The sequence below is a fragment of the Oncorhynchus tshawytscha genome, linkage group LG13 (assembly GCF_018296145.1).
Source record: "Oncorhynchus tshawytscha isolate Ot180627B linkage group LG13, Otsh_v2.0, whole genome shotgun sequence".
NCBI classification, from domain to species: Eukaryota; Metazoa; Chordata; class Actinopteri; order Salmoniformes; family Salmonidae; genus Oncorhynchus; species Oncorhynchus tshawytscha.
This window is the reverse complement of record NC_056441.1, coordinates 36446002-36469385: the sequence shown is the minus strand read 5'-3', so window position 1 is coordinate 36469385 and position 23384 is coordinate 36446002. Positions and strand designations below refer to the sequence as shown.

General features: G+C 44.8%; 1 protein-coding gene across 1 annotated transcript in view; it reads left to right on the top strand.

Annotated features, from left to right (window-relative positions):
* The window catches only part of LOC112266030 (glutamate receptor ionotropic, NMDA 2D-like), a 68883-nt gene extending 46150 nt beyond the window's left edge, over nucleotides 1-22733 (top strand). The window contains exons 7-14 of the mRNA XM_024443527.2: nucleotides 481-649; nucleotides 1162-1315; nucleotides 5551-5676; nucleotides 5922-6151; nucleotides 14549-14709; nucleotides 15253-15440; nucleotides 17626-17858; nucleotides 18825-22733. Of these exons, the coding sequence (XP_024299295.2) occupies nucleotides 481-649; nucleotides 1162-1315; nucleotides 5551-5676; nucleotides 5922-6151; nucleotides 14549-14709; nucleotides 15253-15440; nucleotides 17626-17858; nucleotides 18825-21848 (4285 nt within the window). The 3' untranslated portion in view covers nucleotides 21849-22733. The remainder of the gene's footprint in view (nucleotides 1-480; nucleotides 650-1161; nucleotides 1316-5550; nucleotides 5677-5921; nucleotides 6152-14548; nucleotides 14710-15252; nucleotides 15441-17625; nucleotides 17859-18824) is intronic.
* The last annotated feature ends 651 nt before the right edge of the window (nucleotides 22734-23384 follow it).

The window sequence follows — 23384 nt, the reverse complement described above, 5'->3', positions numbered from 1 at the left end:
CAGCCTACTTTGAACATTCCATTAGAATCTTAAAACCTACACTGGTGGGTTATCACAGTGGGCATACAGGGAGGGATCACACATTGATATTTGCCCAGATAAATGTAGCTTTTGATCTACCATCAGGCCTTTTCTGTCAACTTACCTATTGTAAAGCTACATGCTTGGAAAGAGTCCACGTATGTCCTGTTAAATCTCCTTGTCCCCTGCTGAGGGTAAACCACACAGAAAAATAGCATTTAATCCTGTTTTAATGCAGTCCTCCTGTCTGTCCTGATGTGCCTCCCCTCTCTAAAACTGAGCAGTCCAACTACAGGCAGTATTGATCCAGCTACTACAGCTCTTGCTAATAATTCATACATTCCTCCTTGCCCTACTGTGTCTCCCTTCTGTTTCTCTCTCTCTCCTCTGCCTCTTGTCTCTACCCTCTCCCTCCCTGTCTTTCTCTCCTTCCCTCTCCCTCTCTCTCTGTAACCACAGTGTGCCGGTGGATGAGAAATCGTCGAAGCACTGCTGCAAAGGCTTCTGCATTGATGTCCTCAAGCGATTGGCCAAAATAGTGGGCTTCTCCTATGACCTCTACCTGGTGACCAATGGCAGACACGGGAAGAGGGGGAGTGATGGGCAGTGGAATGGCATGGTCGGGGAGGTCAGGGGTCATGCATTTCTTCTTCTCCTTTTCTTTTCGTATTCAAAAACTTATTCAAGGAGGTACTATGCAATTCCTCCTCGAAATCCCCTAATAGTAATTGTGGAGACAGAATGAGACTAAGAACTGTCAAATAGATTAGTATTCCCATGGAAGAGTAACTGGAGTGTTTGGCTTGGAGTCTTGGGCAGATGCCTCGTTATTTCCAGGGAAGCCAATCCCCCTCTGAGGGCCGGGATTAATACGGGTGGTTAACAGAGAAGGGGATGTTATATACCAGCACGGCTAAGGGTGTGTTGTTGTACTTACACAGCCACCGGGTGCTAGGCTCCTTCTATGAGGTGCCGGTGTCCCTTTTCTCTCGCCGCAAGGCTCCACAGTCGCTCAACTCGCTCTCGGATCTCGTTACCGTAACCATTTCACTACTGAGACAGCTGGAAGTGAGTGCCTGTGAACGTGAATGGGCCCGTTTTTTTTCTGTTCCTAACTGCAGTTCCCCTCCCGCCCACCAGGTGGTTTATAAACGGGCCGACATGGCCATTGGCTCCCTGACCGTCAACAAGGAGAGGTCGGAGGTTGTGGAGTTCTCCGTGCCCTTCGTGGAGACAGGCATCAGCGTCATGGTCTCCCGTAGCAACGGCACCGTCTCGCCGTCGGCCTTCCTTGGTGAGCAGGGCTGACTAAGAGCTTATGAAGGGCATATGATGTGCTATGAAGGGGCTATGAAGGTCTTATGATGGGCTGTGAAGGGCTTCTGATGGGCTATGAAGGGCTTCTGATGGGCTATGAAGGGTCTATGGTAACACACAACACCTGACAATCCAACCAACAAGGAAAACCTTGATTTCTCTCTCTTGGTTTAGTATCAAAGTTGTCAAGCAATGTTTCACAGGCTTCTCAAATAAAATCCATAAACCCATTCAGTATTCCAATGGGCTATGTCGCTCCTCGGTAATGAATGGTGAAAATATTTCAGAGTAAAATATGTCTCTAAGGTAAACGCGTCGACATTTCAAATCGCCTTAGCGTAATTCTAGTCTTTGTTCAACCATGTAGAGAGACTCAGTCTGTTTTTCTTTTGAAGCCAGAAGGAGACTAGTATCAGCTACATTTATGCCTTTACTAGACTATGGGGATATTTTATATATGAATGCTTCCGCTCAGTGTTTGACATCAATTGACACTCTTTACCATGGCACTTAGAGATTTATTTTAAACTGCAAAACCCTTACGCACCACTGCACTTTGTATACCAGGGTTGGCTGGCCTTCTCTAGTCACTCGTAGGCTCAGTCACTGGTATACTCTTGGGTTTACTACCTTTTTATTTGGGCATTTTATTGTTCAGAAATGTGGTGGGTACTCTCTTCGTTCGCTGGACTTCATCCTGCTAACTGTTCCAAATGTCCGAACTGAATTTGGTAAAAGGGCTTTTATGTACTCTGCGCCATCGTCTTGGAACGCCTTACAAAATACTTTTCAACTGGAAGAACTTGTCCCGATTGGTGTTTTTAAATCACTGATGAAGGATTTTGAGGCTGATTCCCTGACCTGTCAATGTTTTTAATTTGCTGTTTTATACTCTTGTGAATTCAATGGTTTTTACTAGATTACATGTAGTTTTTCATGTTGTCTGTCTGTAGTTTTTTGTAATGACTTGGTGCTGACTATCTTGGCCAGGGCGCTCTTGAAAAAGAGATTTTAATCTCAATGAGCCCTTCCTGGTTAAATAAAGTCTGCAAACAAGGCAGACATTTTAATCCTACAGCTGTCGATTGAGACGGGATGGTACGTTTAAATCTGCAGCCGGATCTTAGATTATACAGTGTGAAATGCACCGAGGTAATGGCAGCTCATTAGATATGACTCAGTAGTACACAGCAATCTGGCCATTGGAGACGGCTGTGCTGGACGTAAAACGAGCTATTTCAGGTATGAAGTCAAACAACACAGGCTGGATGTAGTCTTAGTTTCAGACACTCAAACAACACAGGCTGGATGTAGTCTTAGTTTCAGACACTCAAAAACACAGGCTGTATGTAGTCTTAGTTTCAGACACTCAAAAACACAGGCTGGATGTAGTCTTAGTTTCAGACACTCAAACAACACAGGCTGGATGTAGTCTTAGTTTCAGACACTCAAACAACACAGGCTGGATGTAGTCTTAGTTTCAGACACTCAAAAACACAGGCTGGATGTAGTCTTAGTTTCAGACACTCAAACAACACAGGCTGGATGTAGTCTTAGTTTCAGACACTCAAACAACACAGGCTGGATGTAGTCTTAGTTTCAGACACTCAAAAACACAGGCTGGATGTAGTCTTAGTTTCAGACACTCAAACAACACAGGCTGGATGTAGTCTTAGTTTCAGACACTCAAACAACACAGGCTGGATGTAGTCTTAGTTTCAGACACTCAAACAACACAGGCTGGATGTAGTCTTAGTTTCAGACACTCAAACAACACAGGCTGGATGTCGTTTCCCCCCTGAATGATTCATGTCAGACTTATATCTGTCTGTCAACGAAGATTTAGTAGACAATCTGGACATGTTCTGTATCCAATGGCCACCCAGAGTTTTTTTTTTTACCCCAAGGCCATTTAGTCTGAATCAAGGGTCACTGATTTGATGGTAACCTAAGGGTCATTGGTTTGCTCTTAGTGTGTATTAGCTGGCCAGAGCCCAGAGTAATCTCTTGCCAAGAAAATCTTGGCTCTTCAAGCCTAACTCTTTTTGTAAGGCTGTTTTCTTGAGACCTTCAACCATTTTCTCAACCATCTTGTTTTGACCTTAGTATTTTTGATAGTGTAGGTTACTCCTCTATGACTAAGGTTAGACAGAATCTGAACCTCCAACAATGATTTAAAGACCATTCCCGATTCCTCTTGTGTAATAACAAAAACGTCTTCATTTCATTACCATGTTTATTACAGAGCAATTGCTTCATTACTTTGTAATAAACATGAATAATTAGTTACGTCACAGGTATCCAATCAACATCGTGTTACCACAAAGCAATCCCTTTAAATGCCTATCTTTACCTATTTTTAAAAAATGTATATTTTACCTTTATTTAACTAGGCAAGTCAGTTAAGAACAAATTCTTATTTTCAATAACAGCCTAGGAACAGTGGGTTAACTGCCTTGTTCAGGGGCAGAACGACAGATTTTTACCTTGACGGCTTGGGGATTCGATGGCACGAGTGTAGTGGTTTGAGAATGGCTTTTTTTGGTAGAATTCCCTCCTTGGCTATGTTCCAATGTCAATGCTAGCATACCACTTAGAATGCATGCCTGTAATCTGTCTGCATTGTTAAACACACATCACTTGTTAGTTTTTACATGGCCCAGCAACCCTCTAACATACACAAATGCTCCACCACACACACTTATATATTTAATAAGGCTAGTAAATGCACAATGTGCATCCACTCTTGGATCGAAACTTTGTCCATTTACAAGCCTTATTAAAGGGATGAGGTCGAGCAACCGTCTAATGCGTGTCCAATACATTGTCTGTGTCCCAATGGCACCCTGTTACCTATGTAGTGTACTACTTTTGACGGAGGGCTCAATGGGCTCTACCAAAAAAGTAGTGCACTACAGTGCGGTCCCAAATTATTGACACCCTTGATAAATATGAGCGATTAATGATTGTATAAAATAAATAATTGAAATACTGAGCTATATTGTTTGTTTTCTTTTATTATATTGACACCCCTAAAGGTTCTTATAAATAAAAACGAGTCAAAAGTTGAGTATTTGGTCCCATAATCCTAGCATGCAAGGACTGCATCATGCTTTACAAACTTGTTGGATGCATTTGCAGTTCGTTTTGGTTGCATTTCAGGTGATTATTGTGTCATTTTGGAGTCACTTTTATTGTAAATAAGAATATAATATGTTTCTAAACACTTCTACATTCATGTGGATGCTACCATGATTAGGGACAATCCTGAATGAATCGTGAATAATGATGAGTGAGAAAGTTACAGTGGGTCAAAGATCCATACACCCAAGAAACGCTAACCTCCCCTGTTGTTGGTAATGGTGAGAAGTTAGCATGTCTTCGGGGTAAGGGCTTTGACCTGCTGTAACTTTCTCACTCATCATTATTCACGATTCATTTAGGATTATCCACATTAACGTAGAAGGGTTTAGGAACATATTCTATTCTTATTTACAATAAAAGAATCCAAAATGAGACATTACAATATTTACAATGGATTTCTATTGGGCACAAAACAATCTGAAACGAAACCAAAATGCAAAATGTCTCCAACAAGTTCGTAGAGTCACAAGCTTTGTGTAGACGTTGTGTGCAAGGAATATTTGGACCCAATGTAGAATATGGGATCAAATGTAGAAAAATGTTGAAAGTATTTTATTTTATACTAATACTGCTCAGAGAAAGAGATTTTCAAGTCATATTTTTTTTCCTCAAAAAGGTAGGGGGCAAAATGATTGACACCCCTAAATATTATTTTAAATAAAGTAATCAAAGGTTTAGTAACCCTTGACTACTTTATTTATAAGTATCTTTAGCAAACCTTTGACTACTTTATGTACAAGAATATTTAGGGGTGTCAATCATTTTTACCCCTATCTTTTTGAGAAAAAAGGTTTTACTAACTAAATATTTTTCTCTTCGCAGTTTTATTAGTATAAAATAATATAATTACCCAATTTTTGGGAGCATACAATATAGCTCACGGTTCTGATTATTTATTTTATGCAATCATTATTGCTCATCTTTATCAAGGGTGTCGATCATTTCGGACCCAACCATATATAGGACATTTTTGGGAACCATTTGGGAAGCATCAATAGCTTCATTCTAAGTAGCAAGCTAGCGACATCCTTGGAACAGAACCCTTGTCTTTCTGATGCGATGTTTCAGAGCCATACAGCCCAGCTGTGTGGGTGATGATGTTCGTCATGTGCCTCTCCGTGGTCGCTGTCACAGTCTTTATTTTCGAGTTCTTCAGTCCCGTCGGCTACAACCGCAGCCTGCAAAGTGCAAAGAGTAAGTCATTTATTACAGTGTGGTCATTATTATTTCAGGTTATCACCATTGAAGCAATTGAAGTAGTCGTGATTGAGTTTACATACCAGTGTGAGTAGTACCCTGGGGATGTTTCTATTCCATTCAATGTCCATTTCTCTCTCTCCCTGTCTCTCTCTCTCTCGCTCTTTCACTCTCTCTCTCGCTCTCTCTCATTGTCTCTCCCACTCCCCCCCCTCTCTTCCCCCTGACCTCTCTCTATCCAGAGACAGGGGGCTCTAAATTCACCATAGGGAAGTCTATCTGGCTGCTGTGGGCGTTGGTCTTCAATAACTCAGTGCCTGTGGAGAACCCCAGAGGAACCACCAGTAAGATCATGGTGCTGGTGTGGGCCTTCTTTGCGGTCATCTTCCTGGCCTCCTACACGGCCAACCTGGCAGCCTTCATGATCCAGGAGGAGTACATCGACACTGTGTCTGGCCTCAGCGACAAGAAGGTGTGTGAGCGAGGAGGCCATTCTGATCCAAGGCCAAGATGGCTATAATGTCTTTTTCCATAGCACAGTGATGCCTCAATTCTTCACACTTCTCCCAATGTGTGCACTTGCACATTACCGGTGTATGGATTTAAAAGCATTGCGTTGGGGAAGGCAGGGCCGGATTCATGCGGGGGCTTACCAGGGCTGAAGCCCCTTGGGGGGCCCAAGAGGAAGCAAACAATTATATATGTTTTACAGTTGAGGTTTACATACACTTAGGTTGGAAATCATTAAAACTCATTTTTCAACCACTCCACACATTTCTTGTTAACAAACTATAGTTTTGGCAAGTAGGTTAGGACATTTACTTTGTGCATGACACAAGAAATCTTTCCAACAATTGCTTAGACAGATTATTTCACTTATAATTCACTGTCTCACAATTCCAGTGGGTCAGAAGTTTACATACACTAAGAGAACCATGAGAAATACCATGAGAAAATCAAAAGAAATCAGCTAAGACTTCAGAACAAAAAATGTGTAGACCTCCACAAGTCTGGTTCATCCTTGGGAGCAATTTCCAAATGCCTGAAGGTACCACGTTCATCTGTACAAACAATAGTATGCAAGTATAAACACCATATGACCACACAGCCGTCATACCGCTCAGGAAGGAGATACGTTCTGTCTCCTAGAGATGAACGTACTTTGGTGCCAAAAGCGCAAATCAATCCCAGAACAACAGCAAAGGACCTTTTGAAGATGCTGGAGGAAACAGGTACAAAAGTATCTGTATCCACAGTAAAATTTGTCCTATTTTGACATAACCTGAAAGGCCGCTCAGCAAGGAAGAAGGCACTACCCCAAAACTGCCATCAAAAAGCTAGACTACGGTTTGCAACTGCACAGGGGGACAAAGATTGTACTTCTTGGAGAAATGTCCCCTGGTCTGATGAAACAAAAATAGAACTGTTTGGCCATAATGACCATTGTTATGTTTGGAAGAAAAAGGGGGAGAACACCATCCCAACCATGAAGCATGGGAGTGGCAGCATCATGTTGTGGGGGTGCTTTGCTGCAGGAGGGACTAGTGAACTTCACAAAATAGTTGGCATCATGGGGAGGGAAAATTATGTGGATATATTGAAGCAACATCTCAAGACATCAGTCAGGAAGTTAAAGCTTGGTCACAAATGGGTCTTCCAAATGGACAATGACCCCAAGCATACTTCCAAAGTTGTGGCAAAATGGCTTAAGGACAACAAAGTCAAGGTATTGGAGTGGCCATCACAAAGCCCTGACCTCAATCCTATAGAAAATTTGTGGGCAGAACTGAAAAAGCGTGTGCGAGCAAGGAGGCCTACAAACCTGACTTAGTTACACCAGCTCTGTCAGGAGGAATGGGCCAAAATTCACCCAACTTCTTGTTGGAAGCTTGTGGAAGGCTACCTGAAACGTTTGACCCAAGTTAAACAATTTAAAGGCAATGCTACCAAATACTAATTGAGTGTATGTAAACTGCTGACCCATGGGAATGTCATGAACGAAATAAAAGCTGAAATAAATCATTCTCTTTACTATTATTCTGACATTTCACATTCTTAATTCCTAAGACAGGGAATTTTTACTAGGATTAAATGTCAGGAATTGTGAAAAAAATGAGTTTAAATGTATTTGGCTAAGGTGTATGTAAACTTCCGACTTCAACTGTATATATGTATACAGAACAGAAATATAAACGCAACATGTACAGTGTTTGTCCCATGTTTCATCAACTTAAATAAGAGATCCTGGAAATTTTCCATACGCACAAAAAGCTTATTTCCCTCAAATTTTGTGGACAAATTTGTTTACATCCCTGTTATTGAGCATTTCCCCTTTGCCAAGATAATCCATCCACCTGAAAGGTGTGTAATATCAAGAAGCTGATTAAACAGCATGATCATTACACAGGTGCACCTTGTGTTGGGGACAATAAAACGGCACTCTAAAATGAGCAGTTTTGTCACACAACACAATGCCACTGAAGTCTCAAGTTTTGAGGGAGCGTGCAATTGGCATGCTGACTGCAGGAATCTTCACCAGAGGTGTTGCCAGAGAATTGAATGTTAATTTCAATATCATAAGCCACCTCCAACGGGTTTTTTTTTGCCACGCCAGCCCAGGACCTCCACATCCAATTTCTTCACCTGTGGGATCATCTGAGACCAGCCACCCGGACAGCTGATAAAACTGAGGAGTATTTCTGTTTGGATTGGCTGGGCCTGACTCTCCAGTGGGTGGGTCTATGCCCTTCCAGGCTCACCCATGGCTGTGCCCCTGCCCAGTCATGTGAAATACTATAGATTTGGGCCTAATGAATTGATTTCAATTGACTGATTTCCTTATATGAACTATAACTCAGTAAAGTCGTTGAAATTGTTGTATTTTGCGTTTATATTTTTGTTCAGTATTTGAATATATATTTTGGGCCTAAGCCCAAGATGCAAAAAAAAAAAACACAAATAAAATTGCGTTCTTTTTTTGTAATATTGAATAGTTTTATCACACCACACCAGAGAGCATCATTTTTCCACAGAGGATCAATAGTTACAAAAGAATTATTGTGGATTTATTTTTTACCACACTCACATGCAGGTATCTGCCAAAATAAAGGAAACACCAACATAAAGTGTCTTAATGAAAATGGTGTTGGGCCACCAAGAGCTGTCAGAACAGCTTCAATGCGCCTTGGCATGAATTCTACAAGTGGACCTAAACCATGCCAGGAAAATTCACATACTTTGTATCCCTCGTTTACTCAAGCGTTTCCTTTATTTTGGCAGTTACCGGTATGCCTCTGCCTGCTCTTTGGCCAGCATGCGTGCCAAATATACAGCTTGTTGCATTGTGGCCATAGACATATAATCCATAGAAAGGTTTTATAACTTCTTACCCTGGCAATTTGACTGTTAAACTCATGGGTACTCTAGCAATGGATGCCAGTCCAGACTTGAACTGCCATCTATGGATTATATGTCTATGGTTGTTTGTGGTTGTCGTTTTGCCTTTTTGAAGATTTCAAAATACAATTGTGGGAAAAATTTACAGTTTGGAAAGCAAATCCCTACTTCTGAAAAGTCTGATCTGTCTGTAAAACCGATAGAAACACATTTTTCTCAACAACTCCCATTTTGTTTTGCGAACAGCAGCGCTGTTTATCAAAGTAGCTCATCATGAGATAGGCTATTGCCACGATGAGCGCATCGGCCATCACTGTGAGTAGCCTATGGCTTAATCTTTATCATTAGGTGAGACATTGTCCCACTGGAAATGTTATTATGTAGCCTACTGTAGGCAATGGTATATACACTATATATACAAAAGTATGTGGACACCCCTTCAAATTAGTGGATTCAGCTATATCAGCCATACCTGTTGCTGACAGGTGTATAAAATCAAGCACACAACCATGCAATCTCCATAGACAAACATTGGCAGTAGAATGGCCTTACTGAAGAGCTCAGTGACTTTCAACGTGGCACCGTCGCAGGATGCCACCTTTCCAAAAAGTTGTCAAATTTCCAACAAGTTCGTCAAATTTCTGCCCTGCTAGAGCTGTCCCGGGCAACTGTAAATGCTGTTATTGTGAAGTGGAAACTACTAGGAGCAACAAAGGCTCAGCCGCGAAGAGGTAGGCCACACAAGCTCACAGAACGGGACTGCCGAGTGCTGAGGTGTGTACCATGTAAAAATCGTCTTTCCTCGGTTGCAACACTCACCATCGAGTTCCAAACTGCCTCTGGAAGCAACTCAGCACAATAAGTGTTCGTCGGGAGCTTCATGAAATGGGTGTCTATGACCAAGCAGCCGCAGGTCAAGCCTAAGATCACCATGAGCAATGCCAAGCGTCGGCTGGATTGGTGTAAAGCTCGCTGCCACTGTACTCTGGAGCAGTGGAAGCACATTCTCAAGAGTGGTGAATCACGCTTCACCATATGGCAGTCTGACAGGACGAATCTGGATTTGCCAGATGCCTGGAGAATGCTATCTGCTCGAATGCATAGTGCCAACTGTAAAGTTTGGTGGATGAGGAATAATGGTCTAGGGCTGTTTTTCATGGTTCAGGCTAGGCCCCTTAGTTCCAGTGAAGGGAAATCTTAACACTACAGCGTACAATGACATTCTAGACAATTCTGTGCTTCCAACTTTGTGGCAACAGTTTGGGGAAGGCCCTTTCCTGTTTCAGCATGACAATGCGAGGTCCATTCAGTAATGTTTTTTTTAGATCGGTGTGGAAGTACTTGACTGGCCTGCAGATCCCTGACCTCAACCCCATTGAACACTTTTGGGATGAATTGGAACGCCGACTGCGAGCCAGGCCTAAATCAGGCCCAACATTAGTGTCCAGCCTCACTAATGTTGTTGTGGCTGAATGGAAGCAAATCCCTGCAGCATTGTTCCAACATCGAGTGGAAAACCTTTCCAGAAGAGTGGAGGCTGTTAAAGCAGCAAACGGTGGGACCAACTCCATATTAATGCCCATGATTTTGGAATGAGATGTTTGATGAGCATCCACGTACTTTTGGACATGTAGTGTATACACTGTACAGTTGAAGTCGGAAGTTTACATACACCTTCGCCAAATACATTTAAACTCAGTTTTACACAATTCCTGACATTTAATTCTGGTAAAAATTCCCTGTCTCAGGTCAGTTAGGATCACCATTTTATTTAAAAAATGTGAAATTTCAGAATTAGTAGAGAATGATTTATTTCAGCTTTTATTTCTTTCATCACATTCCCAGTGGGTCAGAAGTCTACATACAGTCAATTAGTATTTGGTAGCATTGCCTTTAAATTGTTTAACTTGGGTCAAATGTTTCAGGTAGCCTTCCACAAGCTTCACACATTAAGTTGAGTGAATTTTGGCCCATTCCTCCTGACAGAGATGGTGTAACTTAGTCAGGTTTCTAGGCCTCCTTGCTCGCACACGCTTTTTCAGTTCAGCCCACAAATGTTCTATAGGTTGAGGTCAGGGCTTTGTGATGGCCACTCCAATACCTTGACTTTGTTGTCCTTAAGCCATTTTGCTACAACTTTGGAAGTACGCTTGGGGTCATTGTCCATTTGGAAGACTCATTTGCAACCAAGCTTTAACTTCCTGACTGATATCTTGAGATGTTGCTTCAATATATCCACATAATTTCCCCCATGATGCCATCTATTTTCTGAAGTGCTCTTGTCCCTCCTGCAGCAATGCACCCACACAACATGATGCTGCCACCCCGTGCTTCACGATAGGGATGGTGTTTTTTCGGCTTGTGAGCAGTTCTATTTTTGTTTCATCAGAGCAGAAGACATTTCTCCAAAAAGTATGATATTTGTCCCCATGTGCAGGTGCAAACCGCAGTCTGGCTTTTTGATGGCTGTCTTGGAGCAGTGGCTTCTTCCTTGCTGAGCGGCCTTTCAGGTTATGCCGATATAGGACTCGTTTTACTGTGGATATAGAAACATTTGTACCTGTTTCCTCAAGCATCTTCACAAGGTCCTTTGCTGTTGTTCTGGGAATGATTTGCACTTTTGGCACCAAAGTACGTTAATCTCTAGGAGACAGAACGCGTCTCCTTCCTGAGCGGTATGACGGCTGCGTGGTCCCATGGTGTTTATACTTGCGTACTATTGTTTGTACAGATGAACGTGGTACCTCCAGGCATTTGGAAATTGCTCCCATGGATGAACCAGACTTGTGGAGGTCTACACATTTTTTTCTGAAGTCTTGGCTGATTTCTTTTGATTTTCCCACGATGTCAAGCAAAGAGGCACTGAGTTTGAGGTTGGCCTTGAAATACATCCACAGGTACACCTCCAATTGACTCAAATGATGTCAATTAGCCTATCATAAGCTTCTAAAGCCATAACATCATTTTCTGGATTTTTCCAAGCTGTTTAGAGACACAGTCAACTTAGTGCATGTAAACTTCTGACCCACTGGAATTGTGATACAGTGAATTATAAGTGAAATAATCTGTCTGTAAACAATTGTTGGAAAAATGACTTGTGTCATGCACAAATTAGATGTCCTAACCAACTTGCCAAAACTATAGTTTGTTAACCATACGTTTGTGGAGTGGTTGAAAAATGAGTTTTAATGACTCCAACCTAAGTGTAGGTAAACTTCCGACTTCAACTGTATATACAGTGCCTTGCGAAAGTATTCGGCCCCCTTGAACTTTGCGACCTTTTGCCACATTTCAGGCTTCAAACATAAAGATATAAAACTGTATTTTTTGTGAAGAATCAACAACAAGTGGGACACAATCATGAAGTGGAATGACATTTATTGGATATTTCAAACTTTTTTAACAAATCAAAAACTGAAAAATTGGGCGTGCAAAATTATTCAGCCCCCTTAAGTTAATACTTTGTAGCGCCACCTTTTGCTGCGATTACAGCTGTAAGTCGCTTGGGGTATGTCTCTATCAGTTTTGCACATCGAGAGACTGACATTTTTTCCCATTCCTCCTTGCAAAACAGCTCGAGCTCAGTGAGGTTGGATGGAGAGCATTTGTGAACAGCAGTTTTTAGTTCTTTCCACAGATTCTCGATTGGATTCAGGTCTGGACTTTGACTTGGCCATTCTAACACCTGGATATGTTTATTTTTGAACCATTCCATTGTAGATTTTGCTTTATGTTTTGGATCATTGTCTTGTTGGAAGACAAATCTTCGTCCCAGTCTCAGGTCTTTTGCAGACTCCATCAGGTTTTCTTCCAGAATGGTCCTGTATTTGGCTCCATCCATCTTCCCATCAATTTTAACCATCTTCCCTGTCCCTGCTGAAGAAAAGCAGGCCGAAACCATGATGCTGCCACCACCATGTTTGACAGTGGGGATGGTGTGTTCAGGGTGATGAGCTGTGTTGCTTTTACACCAAACATAACGTTTTGCATTGTTGCCAAAAAGTTCAATTTTGGTTTCATCTGACCAGAGCACCTTCTTCCACATGTTTGGTGTGTCTCCCAGGTGGCTTGTGGCAAACTTTAAACAACACTTTTTATGGATATCTTTAAGAAATGGCTTTCTTCTTGCCACTCTTCCATAAAGGCCAGATTTGTGCAATATACGACTGATTGTTGTCCTATGGACAGAGTCTCCCACCTCAGCTGTAGATCTCTGCAGTTCATCCAGAGTGATCATGGGCCTCTTGGCTGCATCTCTGATCAGTCTTCTCCTTGTATGAGCTGAAGGTTTAGAGGGACGGCCAGGTCTTGGTAGATTTGCAGTGGTCTGATACTCCTTCCATTTCAATATTATCGCTTGCACAGTGCTCCTTGGGATGTTTAAAGCTTGGGAAATCTTTTTGTATCCAAATCCGGCTTTGAACTTCTTCACAACAGTATCTCGGACCTGCCTGGTGTGTTCCTTGTTCTTCATGATGCTCTCTGCGCTTTTAACGGACCTCTGAGACTATCACAGTGCAGGTGCATTTATACGGAGACTTGATTACACACAGGTGGATTGTATTTATCATCATTAGTCATTTAGGTCAACATTGGATCATTCAGAGATCCTCACTGAACTTCTGGAGAGAGTTTGCTGCACTGAAAGTAAAGGGGCTGAATAATTTTGCACGCCCAATTTTTCAGTTTTTGATTTGTTAAAAAAGTTTGAAATATCCAATAAATGTCGTTCCACTTCATGATTGTGTCCCACTTGTTGTTGATTCTTCACAAAAAAATACAGTTTTATATCTTTATGTTTGAAGCCTGAAATGTGGCAAAAGGTCGCAAAGTTCAAGGGGGCCGAATACTTTTGCAAGGCACTGTATATTTCCTCCTAACATTGTACAATCTGTGTGTCGCTTCATTGGCCTGGGCCATTGATTGTTTGAATTCAAGACCAGATTGTCCTCAGTTTGTCAGTCAGAGTAGCCACTTATTTTGGTCATTTGTGTGGTATTATGAAATATCCATCTCATGTCTTCTGTCATGACAATTTATGCATTGATCCATCCCTAATGTTCATCCCTCTCACTTCTCTCTCTTTCTAAAGATCTTTGTTATAAAAATGCAAGGAGAGCAGAATTCTGTTCTCTTTGGGGGGAGAAGAAGAAACTGTCTTTTAAATGAGATCTAAGGACGTTGGGTGGACACCGGACAGCACCACGAGATGCAGCCCAAAATCACAAGAACATCTCAAAAGATAGATGCTCAATTTGTTGAGTTGGATTTGGAGATTTGAGCACCAATCTTTTCGAATGTTCTTGCATTTTGGCAGTTCTATGATTTTTGACATGTTGCTTGATGTTTTGTCCAACATTCCGACTTCCTTAGATCACGATGCATGCATTATTTACGTTGTAATGTACTGTTGTCACTCAACACTTACCCTGAATCCCCACATCAACCTCTAGTTCCCCCTCTAACCCCCCAGTTCCAGCAGCCCACTGAGCAGTACCCCCCGCTCCGATTTGGCACCGTCCCCAACGGGAGCACCGAGGAGAACATCCGCAGCAACTACGCCAACATGCACAACTTCATGATCCGCAACAACCAGAAGGGCGTGGAGGAGGCCATCGACAACCTCAAGACTGGGTCAGTTTGTGTGTTTCCGAAGATGACATCCCCGTTCATTTCATTGCATTCAACCAGGACCATGTTCATTAGGCACCAAACGGAGGAAAACAGCCTGAAACATGGAGGGACTACCTAGACTTGTCCAATAAGAAACGCTCATTTTCGTTTTTCCGTTGCAAAAATGTATTTTTATATACGTTTTCTGTTGTGTGCCCTAATGAACATGACCCAGCATAGCAGCCTCTTAGTAACAGTTATCTCCCCATGCAGTCCTGTCCTACTGTTTGTGTGTTTATGTCTCTGCTGGGGTTTATAGTGCAAACTACTGTATGAATTATGCTTACATTAGATAAAACTCACACACACTTATTAGAGTAGTTGTCACAAATTGTGCGCCTCATGCCGAGGGGAGACACTTCCCCAAGACGACTTGACCACCAGAAGCTTAGTCCTCACCCGGACTTGACGTACCGTGTTATTAAACCTCACATTCTCACTTATCATTTCACCCTCATCCCTCTTCTCTTTCTCCCCTCCCCTCCCTCCCTCCCTCCCCGTCAGTAAACTAGATGCCTTCATCTATGATGCGGCTGTGCTAAACTACATGGCGAGGAAAGACGAGGGCTGTAAGGTGATGACCATTGGCTCGGGCAAGGTGTTTGCCACCACGGGCTACGGCATCGCCCTGCATAAGAACACCCGCTGGAAACGCCCCGTGGACTTGGCCCTCCTGCAGCTGGTGGGAGACGGTGAGGAGAGAGAAAGGAGTGTGGGGGGGGACAGGCAGGAGAAGTTGATAAATGTGCTGGCTTGTTAGTGGCGGGCTGGCAGCATCAATCTGTCTCTGCTTTTAGTGGTGGATTGAAGTGAGGGGGGGGGACCACTTTCCTGCAGTACCTTCTGCTTAATTAATTTGAATGCTGTTCACATTCACGGTTTTACAGTTTGTCCTGCATACTGTACATTGTACAGTAGACCTACATACTACAGGTAACTGCCAAATTAAAGGAAACACAAACTAAAAGTGTCTTAAAAGGGCGTTGGGGCACCACGAGTCAGAACAGCTCCAATGCACCTTGGCATAGATTCTACAAGTGTCTGGAACTCTATTGGAGGGATGCGACACCATTCTTCCACGAGAAATTCCATAATTTGGTGTTTTGTTGATGGTGGTGGAAAACACTGTATCAGGCAACACTCCAGAATCTCCCATAAGTGTTCAATTGGGTTGAAATCTGGCCTGAGATGGGTATGGCATATGGTTTACATCGTTTTCATGCTGAACAAACCATTCATTGACCACTTGTGCCCTGAGGATGGGGCATTTTCATCCCATAGTCATGGTGGCCAAAATATTGGCAAACAATAATGGTCTGCCCGGCATTTCTATGCATGGCCCTAAGCATGATGGGATGTGAATTGCTTAACTCAGGAACCACACCTGTGTGGAAGCATTTGCTTTCAATAGACTCTTTGTGTCCCTCGTTGACTCAAGTGTTTCCATTATGCTGGCAGTTTACCTGTATGTCTTCTGTGCAATCACCCCCCCCAGAATGTTTCACAAATCCTTACATCCTAAAAGGTCTTAAAGGTTCCATATATGTGTTCTCAAGCACTGTGTCATACTTTGCGTTGCTAATTTCACAATCCGGGACTTACTTTGTTACACATCTTTTTGTGACTGTCTCTCATTTGTTCCGGTTCTGTGATTAGAAGGTGGCGTTGTTCCTTCGGCTTGTGCTGAGGATGTTGCAGCTCTACGAGGCCCTGAGTTTGGTCACGAGTAAGGGTCGAATGTGAAAGGGAGCGGGGGGCTTATTGAAATGTGATGAATGGGATTAGGAGTCTGTCACAGTTTATGATCACGCAAATTAGCATCAATTGTTAAAAAAAACAACAGCAACATAATTGGCGGTGAAGTAGGGTGATTTTCGTCGTCTAGCTCTTGAATTTTTCCACTGACTTTGTGGATCGATACTTTATTGGGGGGGGCTTACTATGACTGTGGGTGTCCCACCTCGCTATTTTAATATGAATGCAATAACTGTAAATCACTCTGGATAAGAGTATCTGCTAAATGACTAAAATGTAATCATAGAGATCACTTTAGCTCCTGACCGCGAACTCTTAGCTACACATTCTGGGAAGAATATTTCTGTTAGGTAGATTCCTTTTTATTTGATTTTATTGGAGGGGATTATGACATTCCAGTCAACATGGTTAATTCATGTTTTTCTAATCCATGTAGTTTGGGCTTTACAATTTCCAACACAGGGCAGTTGACCTAAGTTTAATATCGTTGAATGTCTCACTGTTTTAACTCTGATGACCAGGGATTTTGAAACGCACTTTAAGTAGCTACTCTTACAATGCTGGGTGCTTTAGCCGCAAGACGTGGCTGTCATTTCAACACATGTTGTCTGCTCTTCGCTGAGCACAAACCCTGGGTTTTCCTCCATTTTTTCCCCTTCACAGTGTAACAGTTGTTTTTGCTGTATGGAACTAATGGTTTGTGTTGGGACTCCTATTAGTGTCCGCTGCCTTTCATCTGTCGAGGTCACTCTTAACACGGGAGACTCTGTATCCAGGCCATTTCCGACATCCATCAAAGCTATGCGGCCTCTCTCTCTCCCCCTTTCCTCCGCCCCCCCCCTCTCTCTCACACACACACATACACAGGCTTACTCTCTCACATTCTCACCCCCCCCTTCCCCCACACACACTATTTTCTCAATTTTCAGCTTTCTTTTTGCCATCATGCAACAGCTCTGAGCCAGACACACTTTCACCCCTCTTCCTCCTGAACTCTCAACTACTACCTTCCCAGCTTCCCCCTTAAGGTATAAAACAATGCCTGTCCCATAACAACGGCAGATAATCCCTCCTTGTAGTTTTTAAAAATGTCTCTCCCATCTCCTCTTCTCCCACCGTCAGACGAGATCGACATGCTCGAGCGCCTGTGGCTCTCGGGGATCTGTCACAACGACAAGATTGAGGTGATGAGCTCCAAGCTGGACATCGACAACATGGCGGGGGTCTTCTACATGCTGCTGGTGGCCATGGGGCTCAGTCTGCTGGTTTTCGCCTGGGAGCACCTGGTGTACTGGAAGATCAGGCACTGCCTGGGCCGTTCCGGTGGCATGGACTTCCTATTGGCTCTCAGCAGGGTGAGTTACTGACTGAGTTATAGTGATGGAAGTGATGTCACCTGGTGGTGGTGGTGGTGGTAGTGATGCCCCCTGGTGGTGGTGAAAGGGAAAGGGCTTGGTGCATCAACACATCACAGGCTATGTTTAGGCAGTACTGTTCAAAAGGTAGGTCCTCGTACCTCGTTTTTAAAAGTGACCTAGTTTTCTCCAAGATTTCAGATGACATTATCTCTTCCTCCTCCTGCTGCGTTCTACGTCGACGTTCCGGGATATCTCCGACAGTTTCTCCCGCTTTCAATTTCACCGAATCTTGATTCACGTCCATCGGATTTCTGTCCCGCTGTTTAATTGCGATTCAGTGGGACGACTCTTGATTTTCAATAGGACATATTGGTATTGAATGAATCCTCTTCAAGTAAAGGTGATAAAGCTGTTATGATTTACACGGCCCCGCCCATTCAACACACTTAACCAATAATGGCAGCCTATCAGTCTTTCAAGGCTGTAAATGACCTGCATTTAGAACACGAGTTCCTCCTCCGCTCTCATTAGCATTTTGTGGTCAGTTGCCTCCTCTCCGAGAGTACAAAGTAGAGAGAGATTGCATTAGAGTGGCATCCGCCATCATTCACTGCACGTCACGTTTTATGCTAGAGAGGAAAGAGAGGACAAATGATTCTCTTTGAAAGAGTCAGTTCGGACTTACTGTTTGACCACTGCGCTAGGAGCTCCCGAGTGGTGGTCATTTAGAAAGATCAGTCGAACTGAAGCTTGAGTGCACTGTAATGGCAGACACTGAGGTAAGTGTATGCAGACCTCTACGGGGACACATTTCTGCCACAACTTATGTACATATGTAACCTAGTTTTACGAGACTTTACGAGACTTGCGGTACTTTCCGTGTCCATGTTCTCGTCTAGGGATACTGGGATGTGGAGTTTGCTAGCTGTATCCTAACTAGCTTCCCCTTCTATGTCTACACAGGGTATGTACAGTTGCTGCAAGTTTGAAGATGAAACCGTGTCTGGAGGCCTCCGAAACACACTTCCCCTATATCAGAGTGTTCCCACAATGCCGCCTCCACCCCAGTCCCACATCTCAGCGGCTGTAACCTGTAACACCACTCTTGCCATGGTACAGCAGCAGCAGAGGCATCATCACCAGCAGCATGAGCAGCAGCAGCAGCAAGCATACAGCATGCTTCCTGCTGGATCTCCTCCAACTACTGGGCACTCTGCAATGGCCCTTGGGCCATCAAACAGTCCCCTTTTGGAGGGTCCTATGCCGTGCTCCACTTTTCTGCCTCGCCATGACCGCAGATTGGCTGTGGTAGACCGCTGGAACCGTCCCAAGCCCGGCACGGACAAGCCTATTGGTGGCAGCGGTGGGATCCCAGACATGGCACAGTTTCAACAGGGCTTGCCCCCTCATTGGGCTGGGGGAGCCAGTGGAGGGGACGGTAGTCTGGATGAATACAAGCGATACTATGGCCCGATCGATCCAGAGGGCTTAGGGGCAAATGCTGACCCACAAACAGGTGGCACTCAAACCCCCAAAATGAACCAGAGGGGGACAAAGTCCTCAGGAATGCCACGGCTACCTTCTAAAGGACCGCCCCCTGGTCACTTAATGTCCAAGCCCCCTCTACCGCTCCCCTCATCCCCACATCCACCTCCATTTTGGAGAAGAGGCAGCCTCCTGAAAAGAAAGGGCTCCGGGGGGCCTCTGTATGAGAACATCCTCCCCTTGGGGAGAAGAGGGGGAGGGCGGTACGGAGTAAGGGATGGAGGTGGCAGGCGAGGCCGTCGCCCTCCCCCACTCCCATTGCCTGTCCCTGTCGCGTCCCCTGCCCTCACTACCCCTACCACTCCCTCTCACTCCGCCCTCTACACCTCCAGCTCCTGCTCCTCCACCTCATCCAGTTCATCCTCGTCCTCATCCTCCGTCTCCCCCTCACGCTCCAACTCCCCCTCATCCTCCACCATCACATACACATCGTCCCAGAGTTTTAAGTACAGGGCTGGCAGTAGGGATGTTGAGGACGTCTATGACTCTGATGAGCTGACAGAGGAGTCTAGCCTCCTGCTAGGACGGAGAAAGGGCAAATCCCGACGCATGTCCTCTCGCTCACTGCCTTGCAGTCCGCCCCCTCCGCCTGTACCACCCCGCAAGCCTCGTCTGCAGTATGAGAGAGAGAGGGCTGGGAGCCAGCTAGCCCAGCTGCAGGAGTGGTGGGCCTCCTGGGGCGAGAGAGAAAGACGCAGAGGAACAGGAACCAGGGCTGAGGGGAAGGAGGAGAAACGGCATCACAAAGAGCGAGAAAGGGAGAGAAAGAGGAGGAAGAAAGGCCGGAAGAAAAAAAAGAGAGAGGAGAAGGAGAGGGAGCGGGAGCGCAAGCGGCGTAAAGTGAAGGAGAAGAAGAAGAAGAGAGAGGACAAGGCGAAGAGAAGAGACCGGGGCAAGCGGTCAGAGCACGAGGAGGGAGGTGGTGAGCAGAGAGGGCAGCTCAAAGCGATAATGCAAGAGGCCTACTCCTCCTACCCGGCTCCGAGGCGTGACTCTATGAGGAAAAAGAGTGAAGGTTCTATCAGAAGTTACGGATGGGATATTCCAAGGGAGGAAGAGAGGAGGGACAGCGAGGACAAGGCAAGAGATGGAGAGGACACTAGAGGCAAGGAAAGGCACAGAAGTCCTTACTCTCGCCACAGGCATGCAGGTAGGCCTTCCAGTTCCAGCAAGCAGTACCAGAGCCCCAGAAAACCCTCAACCGCTGTCAAGTTCTGGGGAGCGGGAAACCCATCGTCAGAGATTCCTTCGTCTGCATTTCTGCCACTGATCCCTCTCTCGTCCAGGCACAGGAGTAAGGGTGCAGGTAGAGCGGCCCTAGGGAAAGAAGGGGAGACGCGCCCCCTGTTGGGCAGGAACGAGAGAGTGGAGGTTCACTCCAAAGAAGGTCTGTCGTTTCACGAGTGGGACTCCGAAGATGAGGATGAAGATTCCGAGGAGGAAAGGAGAAAAGTGGAGCAAGAGAAGAGACACGAAAGAAGACGAAGGACCGCATCAGAGTCCGAAAGGGAAAGTGATAAGATGGTGGGCATCTACTCAGACGACGACGGCTCCTCGGGAGAATTTGGAAAGTTCGAAAGGTACTGGGAGGGTCATGAGGGTAGAGCGGTTGGGGGAATAGGAGGGGGAGGCTGGTTTTTCGGCACTTATCCCGCCAGAGAAAAAGCCGGCAGCATAAACAGTAGGGATGGCTCGTTATTGGGCCGTGGGGAGGAATGGGGCGGAGCAGGGGGAGTAGGGGAAGGTGGCTGGGGATCAGGGAGGATAGGTGGTACTCAGTGGCCTCCACCTCCATTGACACCACCAGCTCCTCGAAGATACTGGTCCGTGGACAAGCTTCCCGTGAAGGAGGAGAAGAAAGAGAGACGGAAGGACAAGGACAAAGGGCGAGGTGATGTGGCTTGCAACTGCCAATCTGCCCTCGAACATCAACACGCTCACTCTAAATTGGCCAAGGTGAGCTCCCCTAGCCAGGAGGAACTATTTCTACACTGTCAAAGCTTTGTGACCAGCGCCAATTCCAAACGGCATTCCTTCAAACCCGACCGGACCCAGAATCAACCCAAATCGGGAAGCCAGTCCAACCTCAGCATCCAGCGGACAGACCGCATTCGGCAGCCTTCGACATCGCAGGTCCTCATCCCCTCCCTCCCTCCACCAACACTCCCAGCCCTTCCTGCCCCTCCCTCCTCATCCCATCCCATCCACATCCCTCCTCCGAACTCGTCCTCTTCGGTCTCGTCTCCCTCTGTAGTATCCTCCACCCCAGGCGCCCCCCAGCCGTCTTCTATGGCTTCTGCTAGTGCCAAACTCCTGTACCAGAGACTGCGCTCAGTGCCCCAGCCCCAAAGGTTACAGTCACCTCACCTGCCCCTCAAGGCCAAGAGCCTCTGCTCACGGAGGGGGTCCGCACACTTCTCCAGTGTGGAGAGCGAGGTGTGAGGCGAATCATAGACACCTACCTGGGTCGGAAACACCGACCTATTCAGACAACCTTGGGTCATGACTGTTTGGCCACCGCAGTTTTGTATCTCAGCCCCCTGTAACTCTTGCACATCCCCCATTGTCCAGTCAAAGGGAGTGCACAGCATGTTACTGGAGCTCTCTTCATTCTGGTCAGAGTATCTGTGAGACTACATGTATTGTTGGTGAACTGAAATTGGTGTCAGAAGTGGGATCTCCGAAATGGGGCCGTCCTCCTGACACGGCCGCGTCTTTGGGTCTTGAAGTGAAGTGGTTGTCATTGTTCAGTTATATTTGTTCACGAGGGCTCAGGTACTCGTTCATAGGCCTCCCTACTGAGGGCTCCAATGCAGGAACATTTGACTCACGTCCCTGAAACATGAACCTCCAACGTTCCTTTACCAAGCGGTTTACACCTCACAGGCCTGTGAGATCTGAGGGTCATAGTTGTGTACGTTCTATGTTTCACGTTTAGGGAGAATAGAATAGTAGCTAGCTCTCTCGGTTTTCTCCATTCACCCTCTCAAACTCACATTTGATGTTCTGTGTCTGTGTTTTACCGTGTTTGTATTCTTGACAACAGGGTAAGTCGACTGTGACTGATCTTATACTGTGCCAAACTTCAGTGGAGCTTACATACAATGCTGTTTCATTGATACCACAGGTACTCCCCCATTCATGACCCTCTTGAGCAATACATTACCTGCAGACCAACAGTTCATGCATTTTATATTTTAAAAGGTTATTTTACTATAGTGTTATTATAAACTGAGACAAATGTTTTAATTTGGACAAAATGTGAGCACTGTGCTGTACTATACTGGGTACAAGCAAAATGTTTTCAACTACCTAACGTCATTGGCAGCCCCCATAAGACAGAATGTAGCCTTGACCTAGTCTGCTGCAACTATGAAGACACTATAAGATTGTAGCATTTTTCTTGGGGGGGGGCGAGATGGAATTGTTGGACATGTGGCCTCACAGGTGGCCAGGATTCATTCTGTGTCCCAGTAATGATGTCAACATGATAGGTGCCTAAATGATGCTACCAGAGATGCGTTTGAAAATCCGTAATCACGAGCTAGCTTGCTTGTAGCAATTTGACGGTAAAGCTGATACCTGCACAGTCAGATGTACTTTCAAATCAGCCAGTTTTTTGTGTGTGTGTTGTCAGTAACCCACAAGGCTAGTTCCATCTTCTCCATATAGTCTGTTTAGCTCATTCATCTGCCTCTGACTGCATCTGAGCCATACTTCAGCTGAAGAAAAAAGAGTAACCTTAGTTAACACAAAATTGTTGTGTAAAGTTTGTCTGCATTTCTTTGAATATCTAGATATATATCGCATATATATATTTGTGTAGTTGGGTAGCATTAGAGTAATTGTTGTTTAGCATCTTGATATGGGGATATTGTTTATCATTCCAGTGCCATTAGATAAGATATGAATATTCCATGTGAAGGAAATATCTCCCTTTTTTTCATCTGCAATTGGGAGCGCTCTTTGTTGCTAAAA